The sequence below is a fragment of the Sinocyclocheilus grahami genome, unplaced genomic scaffold (genome assembly GCF_001515645.1).
Source record: "Sinocyclocheilus grahami isolate Dianchi unplaced genomic scaffold, SAMN03320097.WGS_v1.1 scaffold38.1, whole genome shotgun sequence".
Classification (NCBI taxonomy): Eukaryota; Metazoa; Chordata; class Actinopteri; order Cypriniformes; family Cyprinidae; genus Sinocyclocheilus; species Sinocyclocheilus grahami.
Window position 1 is genome coordinate 1,288,607 of NW_015505217.1, and position 20,797 is coordinate 1,309,403.

Sequence of the window (20,797 nt, forward strand, 5' to 3'; positions counted from 1 at the left end):
CCAACATTAGCAATCTTGTTCCTTGTTGATGTTTTTCAGCTATTTCTATTATTTTTGTCCTCAGCCCATCCGATTTGTAGATTTTAGGTGTTTCTCTGGACTCGCTCCATTTCAGGTCATGGTGCCACTAGTAATGAGACCTAGAGCCAAACTGAAAAACTAATGAATGACAAATTCTAAGCTTAACCAGTCTGGGAGACCAGATGAGACCTACAAACCTGATCTGACTGATTTAAGATGCAGTTATGGAACTAAATCGCTCCCATTATAATCAACACCTCAAGCGACGGATTGTAATGGGAGGTGATTTCGTGTGCCGATTTATCATTCACAGTCAGTATAGTAGCTACTGACAGTTTGTTACTACCACTGAAAAAATAAAAAAAGAAATAAAAAAATAAGTCAATTCATCATGTTAACGGTAATGCCATATACAGTGGGTACGGAAAGTATTCAGACCCCCTTAAATTTTTCACTCTGTTATATTGCAGCCATTTGCTAAAATCATTTAAGTTAATTTTTTTTCCTCATTAATGTACACACAGCACCCCATATTGACAGAAAAACACAGAATTGTTGACATGTTTGCAGATTTATTAAAAAAGAAAAACTGAAATATCACATGATCCTAAGTATTCAGACCCTTTGCTCAGTATTTAGTAGAAGCACCCTTTTGATCTAATACATCCATGAGTCTTTTTGGGAAAGATGCAACAAGTTTTTCACACCTGGATTTGGGGATCCTCTGCCATTCCTCCTTACAGATCCTCTCCAATTCTGTCTGGTTGGATGGTAAACGTTGGTGGACAGCCATTTTTAGGTCTCTCCAGAGATGCTCAATTGGGTTTAAGTCAGGGCTCTGGCTGGGCCATTCAAGAACAGTCACAGAGTTGTTGTGAAGCCACTCCTTCGTTATTTTAGCTGTGTGCTTAGGGTCATTGTCTTGTTGGAAGGTAAACCTTCGGCCCAGTCTGAGGTCCACTCTGGAGAAGGTATCACATGGTCTAATAATCAAACACAGCTGGACTCAAATGAAGGTGTAGAACCATCTCAAGGATGATCAGAAGAAATGGACAGCACCTGAGTTAAATATATGAGTGTCACAGCAAAGGGTCTGAATACTTAGGATCATGTGATATTTCAGTTTTTCTTTTTTAATAAATCTGCAAACATGTCAACAATTCTGTGTTTTTCTGTCAATATGGGGTGCTGTGTGTACATTAATGAGGAAAAAAAATTAACTTAAATGATTTTAGCAAATGGCTGCAATATAACAGAGTGAAAAATTTAAGGGGGTCTGAATACTTTCCGTACCCACTGTATATATATATTTTTTGACAGGAATGAAAACGAGGTTGAGGGATTGAAGTACAGTGCATTCATGGATTGTAATGTTGTTTAACAACCCCTTACGAAAATTAACCGTGGTTTTGTTATAGTAAAAGTGCAGCAACCATGTTTTTTGGCATATTGATTACCATTTGTATGACCACAGTTTTACTACAAATACCATGGTTAAGCTGTGGTTAGTGTAGCAACTAGTAACCTTTTTTTTGTAGTAAAACAATGGTTAATTTTCGGCAGGGACATACTTGTTTAGCTAAAGAAACTGAAAGACTTCTACACAGTGCATTCCATTCTAAACTGTAAATCTCTCTCACACAGCCTCGTTTTCATCTGTTAAGATTCTATATGGCTTCTAACCTGAAATAGGAAAAAGGATTGTGGTGCCAATACGGAATGTAAAAGTCGTTCGTAGCGGATCGTTAAAAGGACATTTCATCCAAAAAGATTGGGACATTATGAGTTAAAAATGACTAGTTTTAAATAATTATGTACAGGACTGTTCTCGATTTTACAGAACGTATGCATTTACAAACTGAAATGACTTTACTGCCACCTGTTGGCTTCAAAACATAAAATGCAGTGTGCTGCCCTGCAAACTAAGTTTTTAAATAGTCATGCCATTTAGTCTCTCCACTCTGCAAACAATGGATTTTCGAAATTACCCATTTTAAAGACTCCCTGATAAATCAGACCTAAATAGAAACTGAATCACCCAGCTGACAGACAAGAGCAGACAGTAGAAAATCAATACATTTCAAAATTCAATAAACAGACCAGGGGCCTGTTCCATAAAACAAGTTTACCAAATAAGCCAGGATTATTCAAGTTAGTCTGACTTATTGCCAGTAGATTTGGTTCACAACAAGTCAGACTAACTGAAATAAGCCTGGCTTATTTGATAAACTTGTTTTATGAAACAGGCCCCGAGACTCAAGTAGGTCAGGCCTTGCCCAGATCAACAGCATGATCGATTCTCATACAGAATTGTGCGCGATTCAGAGACAGAACCTTTTCCTTCTTGCTGGCACAGATAGCGTTTTATTACAAAAAGAAAAAAGTCGTTGCATGATCATTGTAGCATTACCAGGAATATGTTGCATTCCCATCACTCTTCAGGTAGAAAGGTTGACTTGTTTGGAGAGGATAACGGTTATAAAAGTTGGGCTGTACTGAATGCAGGCCCGTAGGTAAGAATCACTCTTACTAGCTACATGCAAATGGAGACCCATCTGTCCATTCACTCCAGATTTGAATTTCATCAAGAAGGGGGCGTGTAAGTAGCATACCATCTCTTTGAGAATAAATTAAGTTAAAAACTATACCAAAAAGTGTTTCTTTTGTTCAAATCTTGCTTATGTTGAAAGGATACAAGAAACATTTACAAATAACACGGGTGGCAAAATAAATCATAATTTCTGAATATCTCAAAGCAGTCGCCCCTAACAATAAGCTTAAAAATAAAACAGACCGACATAAGTTGCCAATTTAAGATGTCTGTGGCAGCTGTTGCTTTTACTTGGAAATTAAATAGCAGATTTGTGCACAAGAGGAAAATCCTATCAACAAGACAGCTTATGTTTTGGTCACACATTAACGTCCCAATCGGTATATTTCGGTTTTATCAATCCTGTTTCTGTATACATTTGTCTTTTATAAAATATTTTTTTATTCATACAATCATTTTTAACTATAGCAACATTACTATTCACTTTTAAGTGGCAAGATGTCAGACAGATCACCTCATAAGAACAATAGTATATAAACGAATGCAAAAAAAAAAAATCATTAGAGTATGTTTCTCTTCATAACAGTTCAAATTTTCTGTACAACTGTCTAATATGAATATTGCTGGTCCTGATCTGGTGGCATCAGTGCAGTGCTGGAGTAAGAGACAGCAGCAGCAGCAGCGGTGGTGGTGGTGGTGGTTTCTGGGGGGCTCCAGTCTTGCACAGGCCTCTCCGGGTGGTCCTGGAGGAGGGGTGTGCTCGTGGCAGGAGCTGACTGACGGCACTACTCTCATCATGCCGGACCGTTCACTGCTGCCTCGGGGTTGGCCGTGCGCTGCTCTGATCTGGTTGGGGAAAGGAGAGGGGCTTGATGTCAGGGGTGGAAACAACACTAAACTAGAGGAAATGGGAAAAAGTGGAGGGCACAGAACTCACTTGGCTTCGTCCATAGCGGCAGCATCCTCAAGAGGACCATTTAGAGCTTTGCAAGTGGCTTTTGCTTTCTCTTCTAAGTGCTTTAGACTGAAGGAAGAAAAAAAGATGACAATGTTGGTTAAATGACAGTTTAAAAAAAAAAAAAAAAAAAAAAAAAGTAATTTTGCGGAGAAAATTATTTCCCTATACACAAAAGAAATGGAAACATTTTAAAATGACAACGGTGATACATTTTCTATATTTAGATCATATCTGTATGACATCTGAAATTAATGCATTATACACACAAAATATGTAATATATAATTTAAATATTTAAACCATGAATATATTCATTCATCAACAGCCAGCAGATTCAGGAAACAACACAAGAGGGAGCTAGTACTAGGGCCCTATGAAAACGGTTTTATTTTTTTCCCAAATTCCATTTAATTTTTTTCCAACTTGCATTTTTTCGGTTTAAATTTTTCTGGATTCCGTTTTTTCCCCCCCATTTAATTTTTTTTAGATTTTAATGGTCCAATTACAAAAATATTAAACAAAAACATGATTAATTGAAATTATGAAACTCAGACTATTGAACTTCAATTTATAAAAAAATGTAACAAAATGACATTAAGGCCCTATGAATAATTTTCTCAAAAGAAACTGTAAAGACCTCCTGAAGTGACTCTCAGAGCAGATCTGTAGATTGTTTGTGTTCATGTAATCATATTGAGCGGCAGAGGCTGGAAACACTGAGCGTTACGCGCGCTTCAGTATGCGTGTAGTAAACGAAACTGCACATCTGCGCCATTTATTCACACGCAGAACATGCAGGATTCATATTTAAATAGTACTTTTGCGGCTTAATATTCAAACACTTGATTTATCCATCCAAAATTTGACTGGATTCCACAATTCCACCCGCGTTTTTTGCATTGCGGAAATCATAGGGCCCTATAGTACTTATGGCAATAACCTCAAAATCCCAAACATCTCCTGAGATATAATTTAGAAAAAACTATTTTGATAATTTTGCTTCTGTATATTAATAATCAAATTAATTATATTATTTCAATTAACAAAAAATGTTAATCAAAATCAATTTTAGTTCACAATAACAACTCTGGTCCCCTAGACTCTACTAATAGCAAAGGATTCATTTTATTAATACTTTATTGACTTCACAAATAAAGACTCTTACCCTGGTTTCTGACAGTTGCTAGGAGGACAATTGCTTTTCTCCACTTCCCCACTCTCTGCAAACAATTTTGCAGATGCATCTTCAGAGGTAGATTGTTTCTCTTCCTCACTACAGGACGATCAGAGAGGACAGCGTTTTAAAGAGCTTTCATTGCCACTCCTTTGAAGAATAAAACCCCCTTTTTAAATCCCTGGATAAACATGCAGAATGGAACGGACCACATTAAAAGCAACGGGGCAAAATGAAAATGTTCTGAAATGGGGTTTGGCAGACAAGATGTGAGCATGACGTACAGAGACGGGAAGTGATTATGAACCACACAACAGCTGGTTTAGACGATTAACTTTAGTATGAGTGTGAAATGGTGGTGTAAAATCAAAGCTAGCAATTTTACAAAGTGATCGCATGCCAGCCAACCTTACCTTTAGGGTGGCATCAGCACAAACAGTCATTTAATTAATTATAACCTCCTCTAGTCTAATGCCAGGAAGATCATGGCAGATTTCTGGACTAGGGAAGGTCTACAGAGATACATCCTCCTTTATCAGACTGATTTACACAAATTAAAGTACACGCACGGCCCGGATTTTAAAGGGCTAGCTCGTACTCATAAATTTAGCTATGCGAAAGAGCCATGGGGCCAAACCACAGCTGAGGATGAGAAGGGAATCCATAAATCTTCACCTGCGGTGTTGGAAAGACTGGGAAACATATGGGCTTGAAACTTTTGCGATCAGTATGAACTACATCAAAGGATGCATGGGGCATTTCATGCCATTAACAACCAGTACATCTGATATTAACATGCAAATGGTGATGGATACATTACTGTTTAAAAGAAAACAAACAAACAAACGAACGAAGAAATAAAACATGGTGACAAATCAAAACGCAGTGGCCGACATGGGAAAAAACAAACAAAACAAGACACGCCCCCTGATTGGCTGTACATACCGATACGATTTCAACACTCTGAAGCCACACGCACGCCAAAGAGAGAGAGCAAGCTCATGTTGTAAAAGTTGCAGTTCAAGAAGGACAGATTGTTCTTTTTTTTGCGTTCTCAAACAGACAAAACAGATGTTACAAAGCTCTGCATCTTAACAGCCCCCGTTTAAAAGAGACACGGTGGGCAGTCCAGGGCTTGGCTGGCTCTAGGTGCAGGAGGAGGAGGAGGATACGTGACAAGGAAAGATCAGGTCTACATGCAGAGTGAAGTGAAGCTTGTCGAAGGACAGATTGTTCTTTTTTTTGCGTTCTCAAACAGACAAAACAGATGTTACAAAGCTCTGCATCTTAACAGCCCCCGTTTAAAAGAGACACGGTGGGCAGTCCAGGGCTTGGCTGGCTCTAGGTGCAGGAGGAGGAGGATACGTGACAAGGAAAGATCAGGTCTACATGCAGAGTGAAGTGAAGCTTGTGTCTCAAAGGGGGAGAAGAGGAAGTGATGCGAGGCACTGTGTGTGAAACCTGCAGGACTCACCTCTTGAAAACAGCAGTTTCAGTTTTGGCGTCTACAGTAAGGCTGACCGTCTCCTTCATAGAGCCGTTGGTGACCGTTTCTGTGATGCGGTCACTGACAGGCTCTTCCTCGGGGTCCGAGCCGTCTCCAACCTTTCCTCTTGGGGAAGTCGGCGTGGTCTCATTGGGAAGCCACTGATCTGTGTCTAAAAAATTAGATTGTTCTATTCTAACCACTGTGTTGACACATGAGGACAAGAGGAATGGTAAAAGAGTCTATTCTTACTTTCTTGCTGCATGGGCGCGTTGACTCCCAGAGGGTCCACCGTTTCTATGCTGGTCTCCATGGCTACCGGGGAATTGCTCCTCAAAGGATCCTTGGGGCTAAATAAAGGAGAAAAATTTAAATCTAATGAATTTTCCACATTTACATGTTCAGTGCTGCATTTTGTACATCACTAGTGCAGGTTGCTGGCCCTTTCTATAATCAATAAACATGCATGACAATGTAGATATTAAAGGGCACCTACTATGCAAAATCCACTTTTACATGGTGTTTGGACATAAATGTGTGTTGGCAGTGTGTGAACACAACCACCCTACAATGATAAAAATCCACCCACTAATCTAATGAATTTTCCACATTTACATGTTCAGTGCTGCATTTTGTACATCACTAGTGCAGGTTGCTGGCCCTTTCTATAATCAATAAACATGCATGACTTAATGTAGATATTAAAGGGCACCTACTATGCAAAATCCACTTTTACATGGTGTTTGGACATAAATGTGTGTTGGCAGTGTGTGAACACAACCACCCTACAATGATAAAAATCCACCCACTCCTCATTTTTTAATTCCCTTTAAACCAAGTCAGTCTCACTAGGCCAGTCCTCCATTTTCTCCGCGTTCGAGCAGCTGTCAACGTCAACAATGTCTCGCAAGCAATCCCGATGCTCTGTGTTTGGATGCAAGACTGAACATAAGAGTCTTCCTTTTCTCCCAACATCTGAGCTGCTGAGGACGCTGTGGATTACTTTCATTTTTCAAGGTAATGCGCCTCAAAATCTACCTAAATATGTGTATCACTCCAGACTCCTTTGTGAATGTCATGTCTTTATAGTGCTTAGCGTTTTAACTGCATTTGTGTACGTACATTAAGTATTTTTAACTGATTAGCGCTGCGCTTGTGAGATTAGTTTGCGCCGTTTGTAGAGCAAGATTCATTCGGTAGCGCAGCTCAGACCATTAATCCGCGCCGATGACAGGTCAGCGCGACGCAAGCTCTGTAACATCGCGCTGTTTTGTTCCACTTTCAGTGCATTTGGCTTCCTCTCGCTCTGTTATGTTGCTTCTACTGGCTGTTTATTGCTGTAGATATACAATGCAGAGAGACTTATACGCGATGCCCTCTTCTGGAGATGGGGCGGGAATATGCAGCTCATTTGCATTTAAAGCGATACACTCCGAAACACCTCTTTTTTTAGACACCCCAAAAATGACATTTTCCAGCTGTTACAATAAATTATCTGTGGGGTATTTTGGGCTGAAACTTCACAGACACATTCTGGGGACACCCAATATTACATCTTGTAAGAAGGGGCATAATAGGTGCCCTTTAATGTCATTTTTCTGAATCCCCAAATTAATGTCGAAATGATATAAAAGGCGGCATATTTAACTTACATTGTAAAAATATTTCAATTTTTTTCCATCAAATGCAGCCTTGGTGAGCATGAGACACTTTTAAAAAATTTTAAGTAAAAAAAAAAATAAATAAAGTAACTGACCCCAACCAGTGGGGTTTAAGAACACGGTTAACAACTAGCTTTTCTCATTGCAAATAGACGTCACAGAACTCTTTAATTGTATCTCAATCACTCACTAGTATGACTCCCAATGTGTTGAGGGCAATGAGCTCCTGGTTACATCTTGTAAGAAGGGGCATAATAGGTGCCCTTTAATGTCATTTTTCTGAATCCCCAAATTAATGTCGAAATGATATAAAAGGCGGCATATTTAAAAAAATTTGTTACTTTTTACTAAGTACTATGAATGAAGGCAAGTATCGCCAAAACCAATACTGATATCAAATCATCTATTAAACTGACTTTTCTTTTAAATGAGAAAATATAGCTAGTTAACATTACAGTAAAATTTGTGCCATTATTTTTACCTAAAACAATTTGAAATTAAAACAAACCCATTATAATAAACATCACATTTAGCTGTCCCTTTTATAGTTAATGTTAATTTTTAAGCTTTGACAGCCCCAATATATATTTGTGGGAAAAAAATCCGACAATAGCTATACATTTAATTATAGATTTTGTTAAAAAAAATAATAAAAAAAACTTGTGTGTCAGTGTACTTTAAACATGCATTCCATACCTGACAGGTGTGAAGCTGGAGAAGTCAGCCCAACCCGACTCTGCACCTGCGTTTGGAGAGTTCCAGCCCGCCGGTTCAGGCACTGCAGCTGGTGAGGTGGACACAGGTGCGCTGGGAGCCGTGGAGCTGCCCGTGTCCATGGGTATGTCATCAAAATTTGCCGTCCATACCGGTCCTTAACCGAAGCATGATACAGAACAAGGATGTGTGAACTTACTTACTATAGAAATAAATATTACTAGATATGGCAGCTGATCATTTAGATTCTCACCATCCCCAGAGTCCACTTCCATTCTGTCATCAGAGGTGGCATTGGCGGAATCAAACGAGTCTCTCTTCCCATCCTCCTCCTCAGAGTCTGTACTCTCCTCGCTATCTGTACTTCCTGAGCTCCTGCGTAGGAAGAAAGTCATGGAGAATCAACACACCGGCATGATGAAAAATGCTTTAAAAGTCTGTTCCAAGGATTACAATACCTGGTGCGTCTCTGAGCTTCCGGAGCAAAAGTGACGTCCTTCTCATCCCAGATATCTTCCTCATCTGATCCGGCATCTTCGAACTGCTGGATCTTCTCCTTACAGCAGGCCTCAAAGAGCGCCATGTTTGCCTATGAGCATAGCAGGAACAAACTATGAAAACATACCATGAGCTTTTCAATAAAATCAACTAATTATACACATTCATTTGAGCAAATATCTGACATACTTACACTTTCATTTGTATTCAAGGAAAAATTGATGTCTGATATTCTATCAAAAGGAATACTGCAAGATTAGAAAAACAGATTTTAGTATGGTTAAGCCCTTAAGACAATGAGCAGCACCCGTCACCCACAGCATCACTGACTGTCACCATGTACACCACACCAGTCTATTAAAAACATGGATAATCAGAACGGAGACATTTAAGTGATCAGATGTAATCTACACTGTACGATCCATGATTTAACACACACAACCCCCCCAAAACAGGCTTTGTGAGTTTATTGAAAAGCAACAGAACCCTAAAAATCAACCAAAGCCCTAACTTATAATGCTAAACTGTCCCCAACTGATTTGATACCAGCAGAAAAGGCGGCAAATCTGAATGAAGCATCATGCACGATGGGTACTTACTCCCCGACATCCTCCTGATCAGCAAACTCTTCGTCATTGAAGCCAAACTGCTCAATAAAATTGGACGTCATTTGTTGCATCTGATAATCAGAAAAGGCCTGGCAAACCCAGGACCAACGATAATGATATAGTCTTGACACTACAAAAAAGCTTCATTTCAAAACAGCCGATAGCAGTTAAGTGTCTTGCCTCAAAAAGCGCTCAAAGGACTAAAACGATTATAAATGTAGTTTAAACAAGTAGATTTATTAATTTGTATATTTAGCAGTACCATTAACATTAGCATTCAGATATTACAATTGCAGCAGCTTTTGTGAGCTCATCCAGGCACAGACTTACTTGCTGTAGGGAGGAGTCCTGATGAAACCCGCCGTCTTTGAAATCTACCTCATCATCGCTGGATGAGTGTATGTGGTGTGTGTTAACCTGAGAAAGTTTGGGGGAAAAATTAGAAACTTAGTTTTATGTCAAATACACTTTCATGAGCATTGTGAAACAAAAGCAATAGTTTCAGAAGACAGTGAATAAAACCGCGCACTTACTAAGTCTACAGTGTTTTTCTTGTTTATATCTGCTAGCTGTCCTGAAGTAAACGCTTCCCATCGTTCCCCATCCTCCTCTGGAAGCTCTGAAAGTGAGCAAATGTAAGTGGAAATGGCTTTGAAAACAGTCTAAAAATTGTTTTACATGCATTTAAACGAACCTGAGATGAGCTGTTGAATTTGTGCCCCATTGGGGCCCTTGTCGCTGTTGTGGACTATAGAGTTCGCTATTCTGGTCAGGTGACCCATGTAACCTCTCCGCCGCCCACCCTCAGCCCTACGGAAAGATGGAGGATTTAGTAAAGACCTCTCCAGACAAAACCACAGAGTCACAGATGTGTAAACAGGATGGTTCCTCTTCACACGTAAGAGATCAGTTTTAGGAGTTACTCACTGCTCCTTCTCATTTGATCCCCAGGCATCAAGAATTCTTTGTATTAACTGGCACTTCTGAAAGAGCTGCAGGTCAGAATTGAGAAGAACACATTAAACTTTGATGTGTGAAGCAAACGGCTTGTGTTTCAAAGAGCGAGTGAGCGGAAAGGATGATAAACTCACATGTTTGATAAGGATGTTTTCTCTTATGGGCTCTTGGTCGTTTTCTCTGTTGATTTCAGGAGATTCACTTTGGGTTGAAGGCATCGCTAAGATCATCGCCGTACAGATTTCTACTTGTGTGTGTAGGAAATTATTCCATAAGTATTTGAAGTACATGTCCTTTAGACAAAAGAAACAAATTTTAGAACATTTATGGCATTCAAGCACAGATTGTATTATATAAACATCTTTTCTGTCCTAATTCTTTTGACAATAGCTGTAATACAAAAAGTAATGAGCTTATCAAGTTTCAATGTGACTAATTACAAAATGTCTATGTAGTTACTAGTTAGTATAAAGCAAGGCAATGGATTGCATTACTATTCAAAATTTGTGTCAGTGAGATACTAAACTAATAGTTTTATTCAGCAAAGCAGCATTAAATTCATTGAAAATAACAGTAAAGGAATTTATACAAAAAAATTGTTTCAAATAAATGAACAGAATAGAATGAACAGAATAAAGAACATCAGAACCCTGAAAATAAAAATAAAATTGATAAAGAATGTTTCTGAAGGATCATGTGACACTGAAGACTGGAGTAATGGCCACTGAAAATTAAGCTTTGCCATCACAAGAATGAATTACACTTTAAAATATTAAAACAGAAAAGAGTTAGTTTACATTGTAAAAATATTTCAATTTTTTTCCATCAAATGCAGCCTTGGTGAGCATGAGACACTTTTTAAAAATTTTAAGTAAAAAAATAAATAAATAAAGTAACTGACCCCAACCAGTGGGGTTTAAGAACACGGTTAACAACTAGCTTTTCTCATTGCAAATAGACGTCACAGAACTCTTTAATTGCATCTCAATCACTCACTAGTATGACTCCCAATGTGTTGAGGGCAATGAGCTCCTGGTTGATGATATGCGTGTTGGTCTGTAGAAGGCTGGTCACTAGTCGCACCACATTTAGACGAGTATTTCCCACTGGTGGATCCAACACTCCCCATGTGGTATTCAAAACCGTTTTCTAATATAAAAAAAAATAAAAATAAATAAAGATAAATTAAACTGCAAAGATGAGTCTGGATGTTGATTTGACTCTAAAAACAACTAAACAGCATATAACAACTATAAACATATATGGCTGTGTGGGCAAGACATGCAGCTCTTTAAAAGGACAAGATTCTGCCAGGTTATATTTGTACAGGCACAATGTGGTGTTGTTGTCCAAAGCTTAATGTAATTAGGAATTTGGAGATTACGGTCTAAATAAGGTCAGCTGATATAAAGCCACAAAAATATTAAAATTAAACATTTAAAAATGTATTCTATTTTTTTATATATATATATAAAATTTATATTTTTTTATCAAATTGACTTTAATACGTCAATGCAAAAAAAGAGAATAAATTACAAATAAATATGCTTCAATGGCTTGTTTTCCCTTTTTTTCCCTCCGACTTTGAAAAATTTAATTTAAATAAAATAAAACAAATTAAGTTGTTTCTCTTATAACATTGATATATTGGGCGTCACTTACATCCTCATCTTGTGATGGTTGTACCATATCAACCAGCCGCTGTATAACTTTCTCTTCATTTAGCCACTGAAAGAGAGGAGATGAAGAGGAAACTGTGAGGTGGTATTAACGATGACAGTGAGTAGATTAAATGACTAATCTGTGTTGAATTTCCTGCTGTATTCAAATGAAAACATCCATATCTACAAAACTAAAAATCGTGCATGCACAAAGCCAAACCGATTTTTACCCCAACAAAATAGAGATGCAACATCATGAAAACCTTTCTTGTAGGTATGAAAACTCACATTTAATACATCTTGTCTAAGCTGCTGTGGCTCGATGCAGGTGAGCATCCTGAGCAGGAGGTCCATAATAGCCGAGGTCCCTATGTGTTTGATCATCAGATCCACAAAGTCTTCCCTCTTCCTGAGGAACTCCACGATCTAGATGCAAGACAGGAGATTTAGTTCACTTGTACGCATCCATATGAACAATCCAGTATGTCTGATGACGTACCTGCTCTGGTTTCCTCCCAATGAGGATGCTCAGGACCTTGCTGAAGAAACTGGCTAGCAGCGGATTGAGGGGAGGTTCGTTCTGTAGGAAGCTGTAGAGTTTCATCAGTAAACTTTCATCTTCACCCAGCCTGTCATTGATCTGGCTAACATCTGAGGTCAGGAGTTCACAGGATATGTTGGGATACCTTTACATAAAAAAAAGAAACGGTCATGAGGAAGCTTAGCACAGCAATATTTTTTTAGAACAAATGTTTTTGAGCAAGCATCAAACATGTTATTCTCACTTGTATTTGATCTTCTCCTCCACATCGTCATTGGGCTCCTGAGTGATGTAGCCCACGAGATCCTCCATGCACTGTGGCCTCACCAGGAAGTCCACAAGCTTGTGGTTTTGAGCCTTGCACTCCTGTAAGACATCCTCTTCGTCCATCACCTCAGTCAGCGTAACGTCTTCCTTCTCCAGGAGCGTGTCAATGTGGGACGTCGTGTGCAGATCAAACTTCCAAAACATGGTGCTGCTGAAGAAAAATAACGTTTTTGGTGAGTTTTGCTTTATCATTATGACTGAAGATGTTACATTTGAAATGTGACTATGAAAAAGCTTACCTGAGTGAAGCAGAGACCAGAGGGTAAAAACTCTGATTAAAAATAAAATAATGCTTGTGCTCTTTGGGACTTCTGTCCCATTACAGGCACCACAGGCGGTAGAAACTGGACAGACCCTTAAATAAAGGACATATGCAGCAGAAATGTCTTCTGCCACAGCAAAAACGCTCAACACACACCTGCAACCGAGAACAAACAGGAAAAAGAGGGTTATACATAACATAAAGCATTTGTATATATATATATAAAAAAAATTTTTTTTTAAATCAAATGTATCTCTCAAAGATTAGTCACTTCTATAAACAGACCTACCCCATTCTGATGATTACTCTCACATATGGTCAATACTAGCCACAACATTAAAAATAAAATACATATTACAAAACATGCTGCTAACAATAACAAGAGACCTTTTCCAGTTTGCCAGGATCTCAAACAGACATTAAACAAACAAACTTCCAAATGTGGAATTCATTCTAATTCTATAAATAGAGCCTGATTTAATACAGAAACAATGCACCAGTTTACAGTGACAAAACAAGCGGTAGTTTGAACGTTTAAAGAAAACCAAGAAAACCAAACAAGTTCCTTGTTGTGATGTTGACAACCTAGCAACACAACAAATACAGTTGCACTCTCACCAGACTACCTCCTCTGATTGGTCGGTAACAATTATTAACTCATTCCACACATGATTGTGGTTTTGAGTTAGTAATTGTGGTTTCATTTTCTTTGTGTGTTCTTCTTACAAGGAAAGTGTACATAATTTCTAACATAAGATGGTTATGACGGGTTAAATCCAAATGTCCATTTGACAGCTCTGCCATCAAATTGCTATAATTGGAGATAATAAATGCATTATTAAGGGTAGCCGAGAGACTATTTTTCCAGTCTAAACGGTGGATGGATGCACACCACAGAGGTGAAAGGTTACCAAGCTGGCAAGCAGCCATCTTGACTTTCATGAATGGCTAAGAGGAAGGAAAGCTTATTAATAGACTAAGGGGGTTGGGCTAGGCTCACCCGAAAGAGCTTTGGCATCGGCCTACTTCCACTCTCTAGCAAACATGCTTTTCGCCAATTTACAGAATTTTAAAAACATTGACAAACAACCCAAAATTCATCCTAAAAGAGCTCTTGCTGTAAAAGTTCTGGTGCTATAAACATCAGATTTAAAACAACAAGCGTTAAAATATGAAACTGCACAATGACATTAACTTGAAGTTTGATATAGATACAATGTTGATCTTTCAATTCAAAAGACTGTGGTCAAATTACTAAACAGAACTTCTTAAAATCTGTATTAACCTCCATTGAACATAAGATACAAGCATGAATTATCACTGCTATTGCAGAAATAAAGTATCCATTAGTGAAACAGTTTGGGGGATGGGGGGGGGAGGGTTGTACTCACACAGGCTATGAACTGTCATTTTTAATTAATGATAATACTGATACAAGGTATTTAAACATAAAAATAATAATCTTAACACAAAAATCAGGGTCACTATTTTACACATTAAATTGATCAAAGTGACAGTAAAGAGTGTTAATTTTTTTCTATACTTCTATTTCTGTATATAGTACATTATTTAAACATTTTTTAAATTATATTAGTGTTATATTACATCCCTACTGTGTTATTCCTATGCATGTCTGCACTATCATGCATGTCTGCACTATGTTTGGCTCACCCGAAAGAGCTTTGGCATCGGTCTACTTCCACTCTCTAGCAAACATGCTTTTCGCCAATTTACAGAATTTTAAAAACATTGACAAACAACCCAAAATTCATCCTAAAAGAGCTCTTGCTGTAGTTGAACATAAGATACAAGCATGAATTATCACTGCTATTGCAGAAATAAAGTATCCATTAGTGAAACAGTTTGGGGGATGGGGGGGGGAGGGTTGTACTCACACAGGCTATGAACTGTCATTTTTAATTAATGATAATACTGATACAAGGTATTTAAACAAAAATAATAATCTTAACACAAAAATCAGGGTCACTATTTTACACATTAAATTGATCAAAAGTGACAGTAAAGAGTGTTAATTTTTTTCTATACTTCTATTTCTGTATATAGTACATTATTTAAACTAAAAATAATAATCTTAACACAAAAATCAGGGTCACTATTTTACACATTAAATTGATCAAAGTGACAGTAAAGAGTGTTAATTTTTTTCTATACTTCTATTTCTGTATATAGTACATTATTTAAACATTTTTTAAATTATATTAGTGTTATATTACATCCCTACTGTGTTATTCCTATGCATGTCTGCACTATGTTTGTACTTTCTTCTACACTGGAAGCTCCTGTTGTCAAGTCAAATTCCTTGTGTGTGTAAACATACTTGGTAAGATAACCCTTCCGATTCTAATTCTGAATAAAAATTGTTACACACATGCATGAATATACACAGATCTTTTAAACTTGGAGGGGGGGGGAGAAAACAAAAAAACAGTATTACTTTTTTTACTGAATTGATCAAATAAAAATGCAGCCTTTGTGAGCATAAGGGGATTCTTTCAAAAAAATGTCAAAAGACTCAAATCTTTTGAACAGTGGTAGTGCATGTCTAAATTGCAGAAAAATGTCAAACTATAAAAATAATGGAAAACTAAAAGTGATGGATCTGCAGCACATCCTCTGATTCTGAACTCACTAGTCATCAGTGACGGTTGCATAGCGCATTGAGTTTTAAATTAACATGTAGCGGTGAACCAAAAAGGACATCTGTAATTATATGCATGCATTAAACAACATGAACATCGCAGGTTATATTTTGTAGCTGAGACCACCTGATTAATCAAGACTGTGCATAACACTGACGTATAAAAGACATTACAGAAACATGGCGGGGCTCCAGACTAACATTTGAGAGCAGTGGCACCAGCGTTCTACAGATGGTGGCGCCAGGAGCAGATTTGGTAGCGCTGGGGGTGGTGTGCGAGAGTATTAAAATATAGATCATTATAAATTACTATTGTTTTGCATTAATAAGTGCAGTTACTAATAATATTACGTTCATTTCTTGTTTATTTATTTTTTGTTTATTGTTTATACAGATTTGACAATAAAGCACTAAGCTTGCGTTAAGATGCATGCAAAATTTACTTTTATTAACAACAGTAACAGGTGCAAAATCTAACTTTTATATAGAAAAATTATATATTCCACTCTTATTAAATGTACCATTATTCCTCTAGTATATGGAACTGACCAACTTCAGTGATTATGTGATTTAGTAGCAAATTGAAGAAAAGTTTGTTTTTCAAGGCACTGTGACTTTTCTTACTTCATACACAAAACAAAGTGTACAATTCTGACAAAATCTGATTTCTTGATTTGATATTTTATAATAGTGATTTTATCATTTCAAAATATAGAGAAAAAGTATAAATTAATGACTAATAAGCCAATAAGTGCTCCTCTGCTGCTGTCTACTGGTTATAATTGTGATTTGATGTATTTTTTTTAATTTTACATAAGTGTTTGTTTACCACAAAGTATATGTTGGTCATACCATTAAAAATTTAATTTAAACTGGATCATTTTAGAGCATTAAAGTGCTGGAAATAGTTGTGTGAAATGCTTGAAAGTCATTGAAAAGTGCTTGAATTTCTCTCTCAAAAAGGTAGTACAAACCCTGAAATGAATGATATGCATTCGACCATTTCTATCGCAACACCACGGTTACAGTTAGCGTTACCGCTTCTGGTTTCCTGACGTATGTCAGCGCTGTTTAAAACAGAGAATTCTGTGCAGAATTTGAATGATTCTCACTAGATCTTGCAGCAATCATTGTGCGGCGAATTCAAACGCTTCTCACTGGAAATCAACTTTGTATCAAGAGTAAAGCTGCTCTAAGCTCGGACAAGTTTGTTTGCGTCGCGGTCCGAGCTGCGCAGCTGAAACGTAGCACGGTTTAGTTTAGTTGGTCAGTCTGGAACCCTGCATGGCATACTTTTGGCAAATAAACCTCTGTGATTGGATAAGGATTTTCAAAAAAAGAAAAAAAAAAGCATGCATTACTTTTTCATCTTTAAAGTCAAGAAATTTCACGTGCAGTGAAATTTGACTGGTGCTAAAGGCTCGATTCAATGTTCCATGTCAACATAACTTGGTTGTGAAGTACATCTTGACACTTGCACTGAATGTCAACCATTTATAACACCTTATACCACAACTAAACTTCGATTTACTGGTTTCTTCCTTCCTCGCATAGCTTTTCCTGACATTTACATTCAGTCCAAATCTTTCCAGGTTCACGTTGGCAACTTTATCTAGTGTAAAAGGTCAAAGAACACCACACAACACTAGATCACCTGTACCATTCAGCTTGAGTAACTCTGAGCCGAAGAAAATCCTCGTGACTCCCTCTCAGGGGCAATAAAAAGTGTTGCCAAACCTCTCCAGCATCCCAGAGGCCACAAAAACAATGCTGCCGCCGCCACCACCACAAGTCCTCCAGTTGCACTCAGAATCGTGTCTGCAAAGATGATCTGCCTGAATGGACCATAAAAATGCGCTGCCATGTCAAACCAACTAGACTGTTTACAAGAGTGAGCGATCTGCTCATGCTAACAGTCTTCTAGGAGCTTTCACATGCAATCACATCACACAAAACTAGAAATAAACAGCCGGGTGTTTATATGGATGTGCCAAAATAAAGGCAAATACAGAGATCTGTGATCAGTACGTTACATGCTGTAAACAGCTCTACAGAGATTGAGGACTGTTTTCAAAATGTATACTGAAATTACACATTATATTAGAAAAATCAAACCTAAACTTCGATGATCCTTATAGAACACATTAATAACAATTTCATATGACAGCAGTCCTGGTTTCAAAACATAATCTTAAAAACAGAATTAACATTTCCAGACGGGTTTTCTGTTGGTGTTTTAGGCTGTCTCAATCCCCAGTGAACTACCTACCTAGACAGCATTTTGGAGCGCCACAAGCGCGTTTGAACATTCCAATACAACCTTCATATGCTCTTACATTGGTCAAAAACGTTGTCTATGTGTACAACTCACTAGGTTTTGCCTTTGTGTCTCACTTTCTGAAGTTCTTCGGCATGTCGGGCCCCGGCATTAGCCCACACTGAGCTTCCGCCGGAACAATATTACAGATTTGACACTTTCTTAAGAGTCTAGGTTTGTTTAAATACGTAGCAGTCCCGCTAAATGTGAGAAAACATCTGTTAAGTGAGAGAAAAGGCTGGAAATGTATGCTGTTCTGACTCGGCAAAACAGAGAAGTGGTAACTGGCAAACGCTAAGCTAACGGAGACACACACAACACAAATACGTACCGATTAAGAAAGCGGAATCCTGCCAAAGTCCGGCATGAAGACTGGCGAACCTTTACATAAAACGGTCACCGGAATAAAAACGAAAAATGGGGCGAGGTATGATAGAATGAGGTGTTTATAACAGATTGTGACAGGCGCGAAAAGAGAGACCATCAGAGTTCACTTTTCAAGATGGCGGCATTATCAACTTCAACAACCCCAACCCCCACCTGAGGTAGAGGAGTTGTCAATCAAACCCCACTGCTGCGCGCTGATTGGCTACAGTGGGTGTGAATTATAGCTGGTCGTGTTTGTTAATCTCGGACTGTGTGGGGTAAATCTTTGATTTATAAACGCCACGAAAACAGAGATGATCTTTACAAACGTATGCTCTTTGTCGGAATTAAAGAAATGACACAATTATACATTTTATAAGCAATATTTAAGTGAAACTGAATCATCAGACACAACCACAGCAGCTAAAGCCAATAGAATTTAGTTGGATTAAAAATCCCTCGTCTGATTGGATCGCGAGAATGTCAATCAAGTACCGAATTCAAAACGCACATATTGCTTTATCTTACCTTCTTTGTGAGAGCCTGTCCCTTGAACGGATTCCTTACATTTCAACATATCCAAAACATAAAGACAATGCGGTTATGGTTTCTTCACAATGTTGCACAAAGCAGCCCGGTCAGAGTCGCTTTCAGAATGGCCTTAACTGGCTCGTTATTTGCAACGCCCTAGCAACAATAAGACGTCACGGTGATTGACATTCCGGTGGTCCAATCAGCTTCGAGTACATGAACCACATATTACTGAATGGAGCATCCAGTTCGCCTCAAGAAAGGCTTTATTTCAACATGAGCTCGATTACATAAAACAGGAGTTTAATTTACATCAAGCTATATCATATAAAATAAGCGTGTTTAAAGGCTATATATATATGTATATGTATGTATATATGTGGATAGTTGACAGAAATCCTAACTTATATATATATATTTTATATATACTTATTTCAAATGGCAAACCAACATGAAATTGATGAGGCCTACATAAAACAGTAGTTTAATTTATATATGGATTATAGACATATAATATTAAATATGCATGTTTTTAAAGGTAAAACAGCTGAAAATCAGCCAGTTTGTCTAAATGTGGCACATTTAGCATGTTATATAATTATTTATTGGTGAGTTATCTCTTTAGGAGAACCTTTCTATAGCATTTATATGTGTTTAAGTGTTTCTTGCGCTCATTGATAAAATATGGGTCAAGAGGTCCGGGGCGCATCTCTGTGCAGACAGGCAATTACTGGTTTAGTGTAGCATGCCAAATAGGATCTGACGTGTGACCCTTGTGTTAAATGTGATGCATAAATCTACAGCGTCAGGCAGTGGAACTGATCTGTTACAGCTGATGACGGCTGTATTTCAGACATGCGAGATCTATTCTGTGCTGCATGTTCCATAAACATAACAAAATCTGCAGTGGATTCATTGTATAGAGCAAAAGCAGCCAGATGTATTTTTTCTCATATGGGTCAAATTAACCCTATGATTCCACTGTGTTTCGGATTACAGACTGCCATGTGGGTTTCTATGACAAAAACCATGATTTTACTAAAAAAAAAATCAAACATGCATATGATTGTCGAACAAAATCCTGCCTCTACTAATCAAAGATCATGTCATGAAAAGTGTGTAAACTAAATGTTGTGGGCTTCTGGGGTCGTGCGAAAGATGTTTCTCATGTCATCTTTCATCAACCTTTTTGCATTTTATTAGACATCATTTATTATGTTTATTAACTGGTCCCCACAATTTCCAGGGTTTATCGTCTTTATAGGAACCTTTGGTCCCCCGCAATTGAGGCCAAACGTGGCCCAACACACTTTTTTTTTTTTTGGAACATATAATCAGAAGATCCAGGATGCTGACGTGCTTTCCCTCCTGACATGTGTTCTCACGTGCCTTTTTTCCAAGCCGTGTTTTTAGCTCCTCTACTACACGGCTCATAAACAAAGACAGACAGATGGTTACATGGAGGGGTGTCGACATCATCTCCCCTCCCCCTCAGCCCAATCAGGA

The 20,797-nt window shown here is 38.0% G+C and overlaps 1 protein-coding gene across 1 annotated transcript; it reads right to left on the bottom strand.

Annotated features, from left to right (window-relative positions):
* Positions 1-2,356: 2,356 nt before the first annotated feature.
* ppp6r3 (protein phosphatase 6, regulatory subunit 3) lies at positions 2,357-18,923 on the bottom strand. Its single transcript, XM_016267520.1, has 22 exons — positions 18,726-18,923; positions 13,396-13,574; positions 13,074-13,307; positions 12,788-12,974; positions 12,577-12,714; positions 12,290-12,355; positions 11,624-11,776; positions 10,762-10,920; positions 10,598-10,662; positions 10,365-10,480; positions 10,204-10,289; positions 10,001-10,087; positions 9,662-9,759; positions 9,256-9,310; positions 9,023-9,153; positions 8,818-8,939; positions 8,547-8,721; positions 6,442-6,539; positions 6,178-6,361; positions 4,695-4,802; positions 3,510-3,596; positions 2,357-3,418 (listed from the first exon to the last, which is right to left on the bottom strand). Exons 3-22 carry the CDS (start codon positions 13,298-13,300, stop codon positions 3,367-3,369), a joined length of 2,394 nt encoding a protein of 797 aa, XP_016123006.1. The 5' UTR covers positions 13,301-13,307; positions 13,396-13,574; positions 18,726-18,923; the 3' UTR covers positions 2,357-3,366.
* Between the last annotated feature and the right edge of the window lie 1,874 nt (positions 18,924-20,797).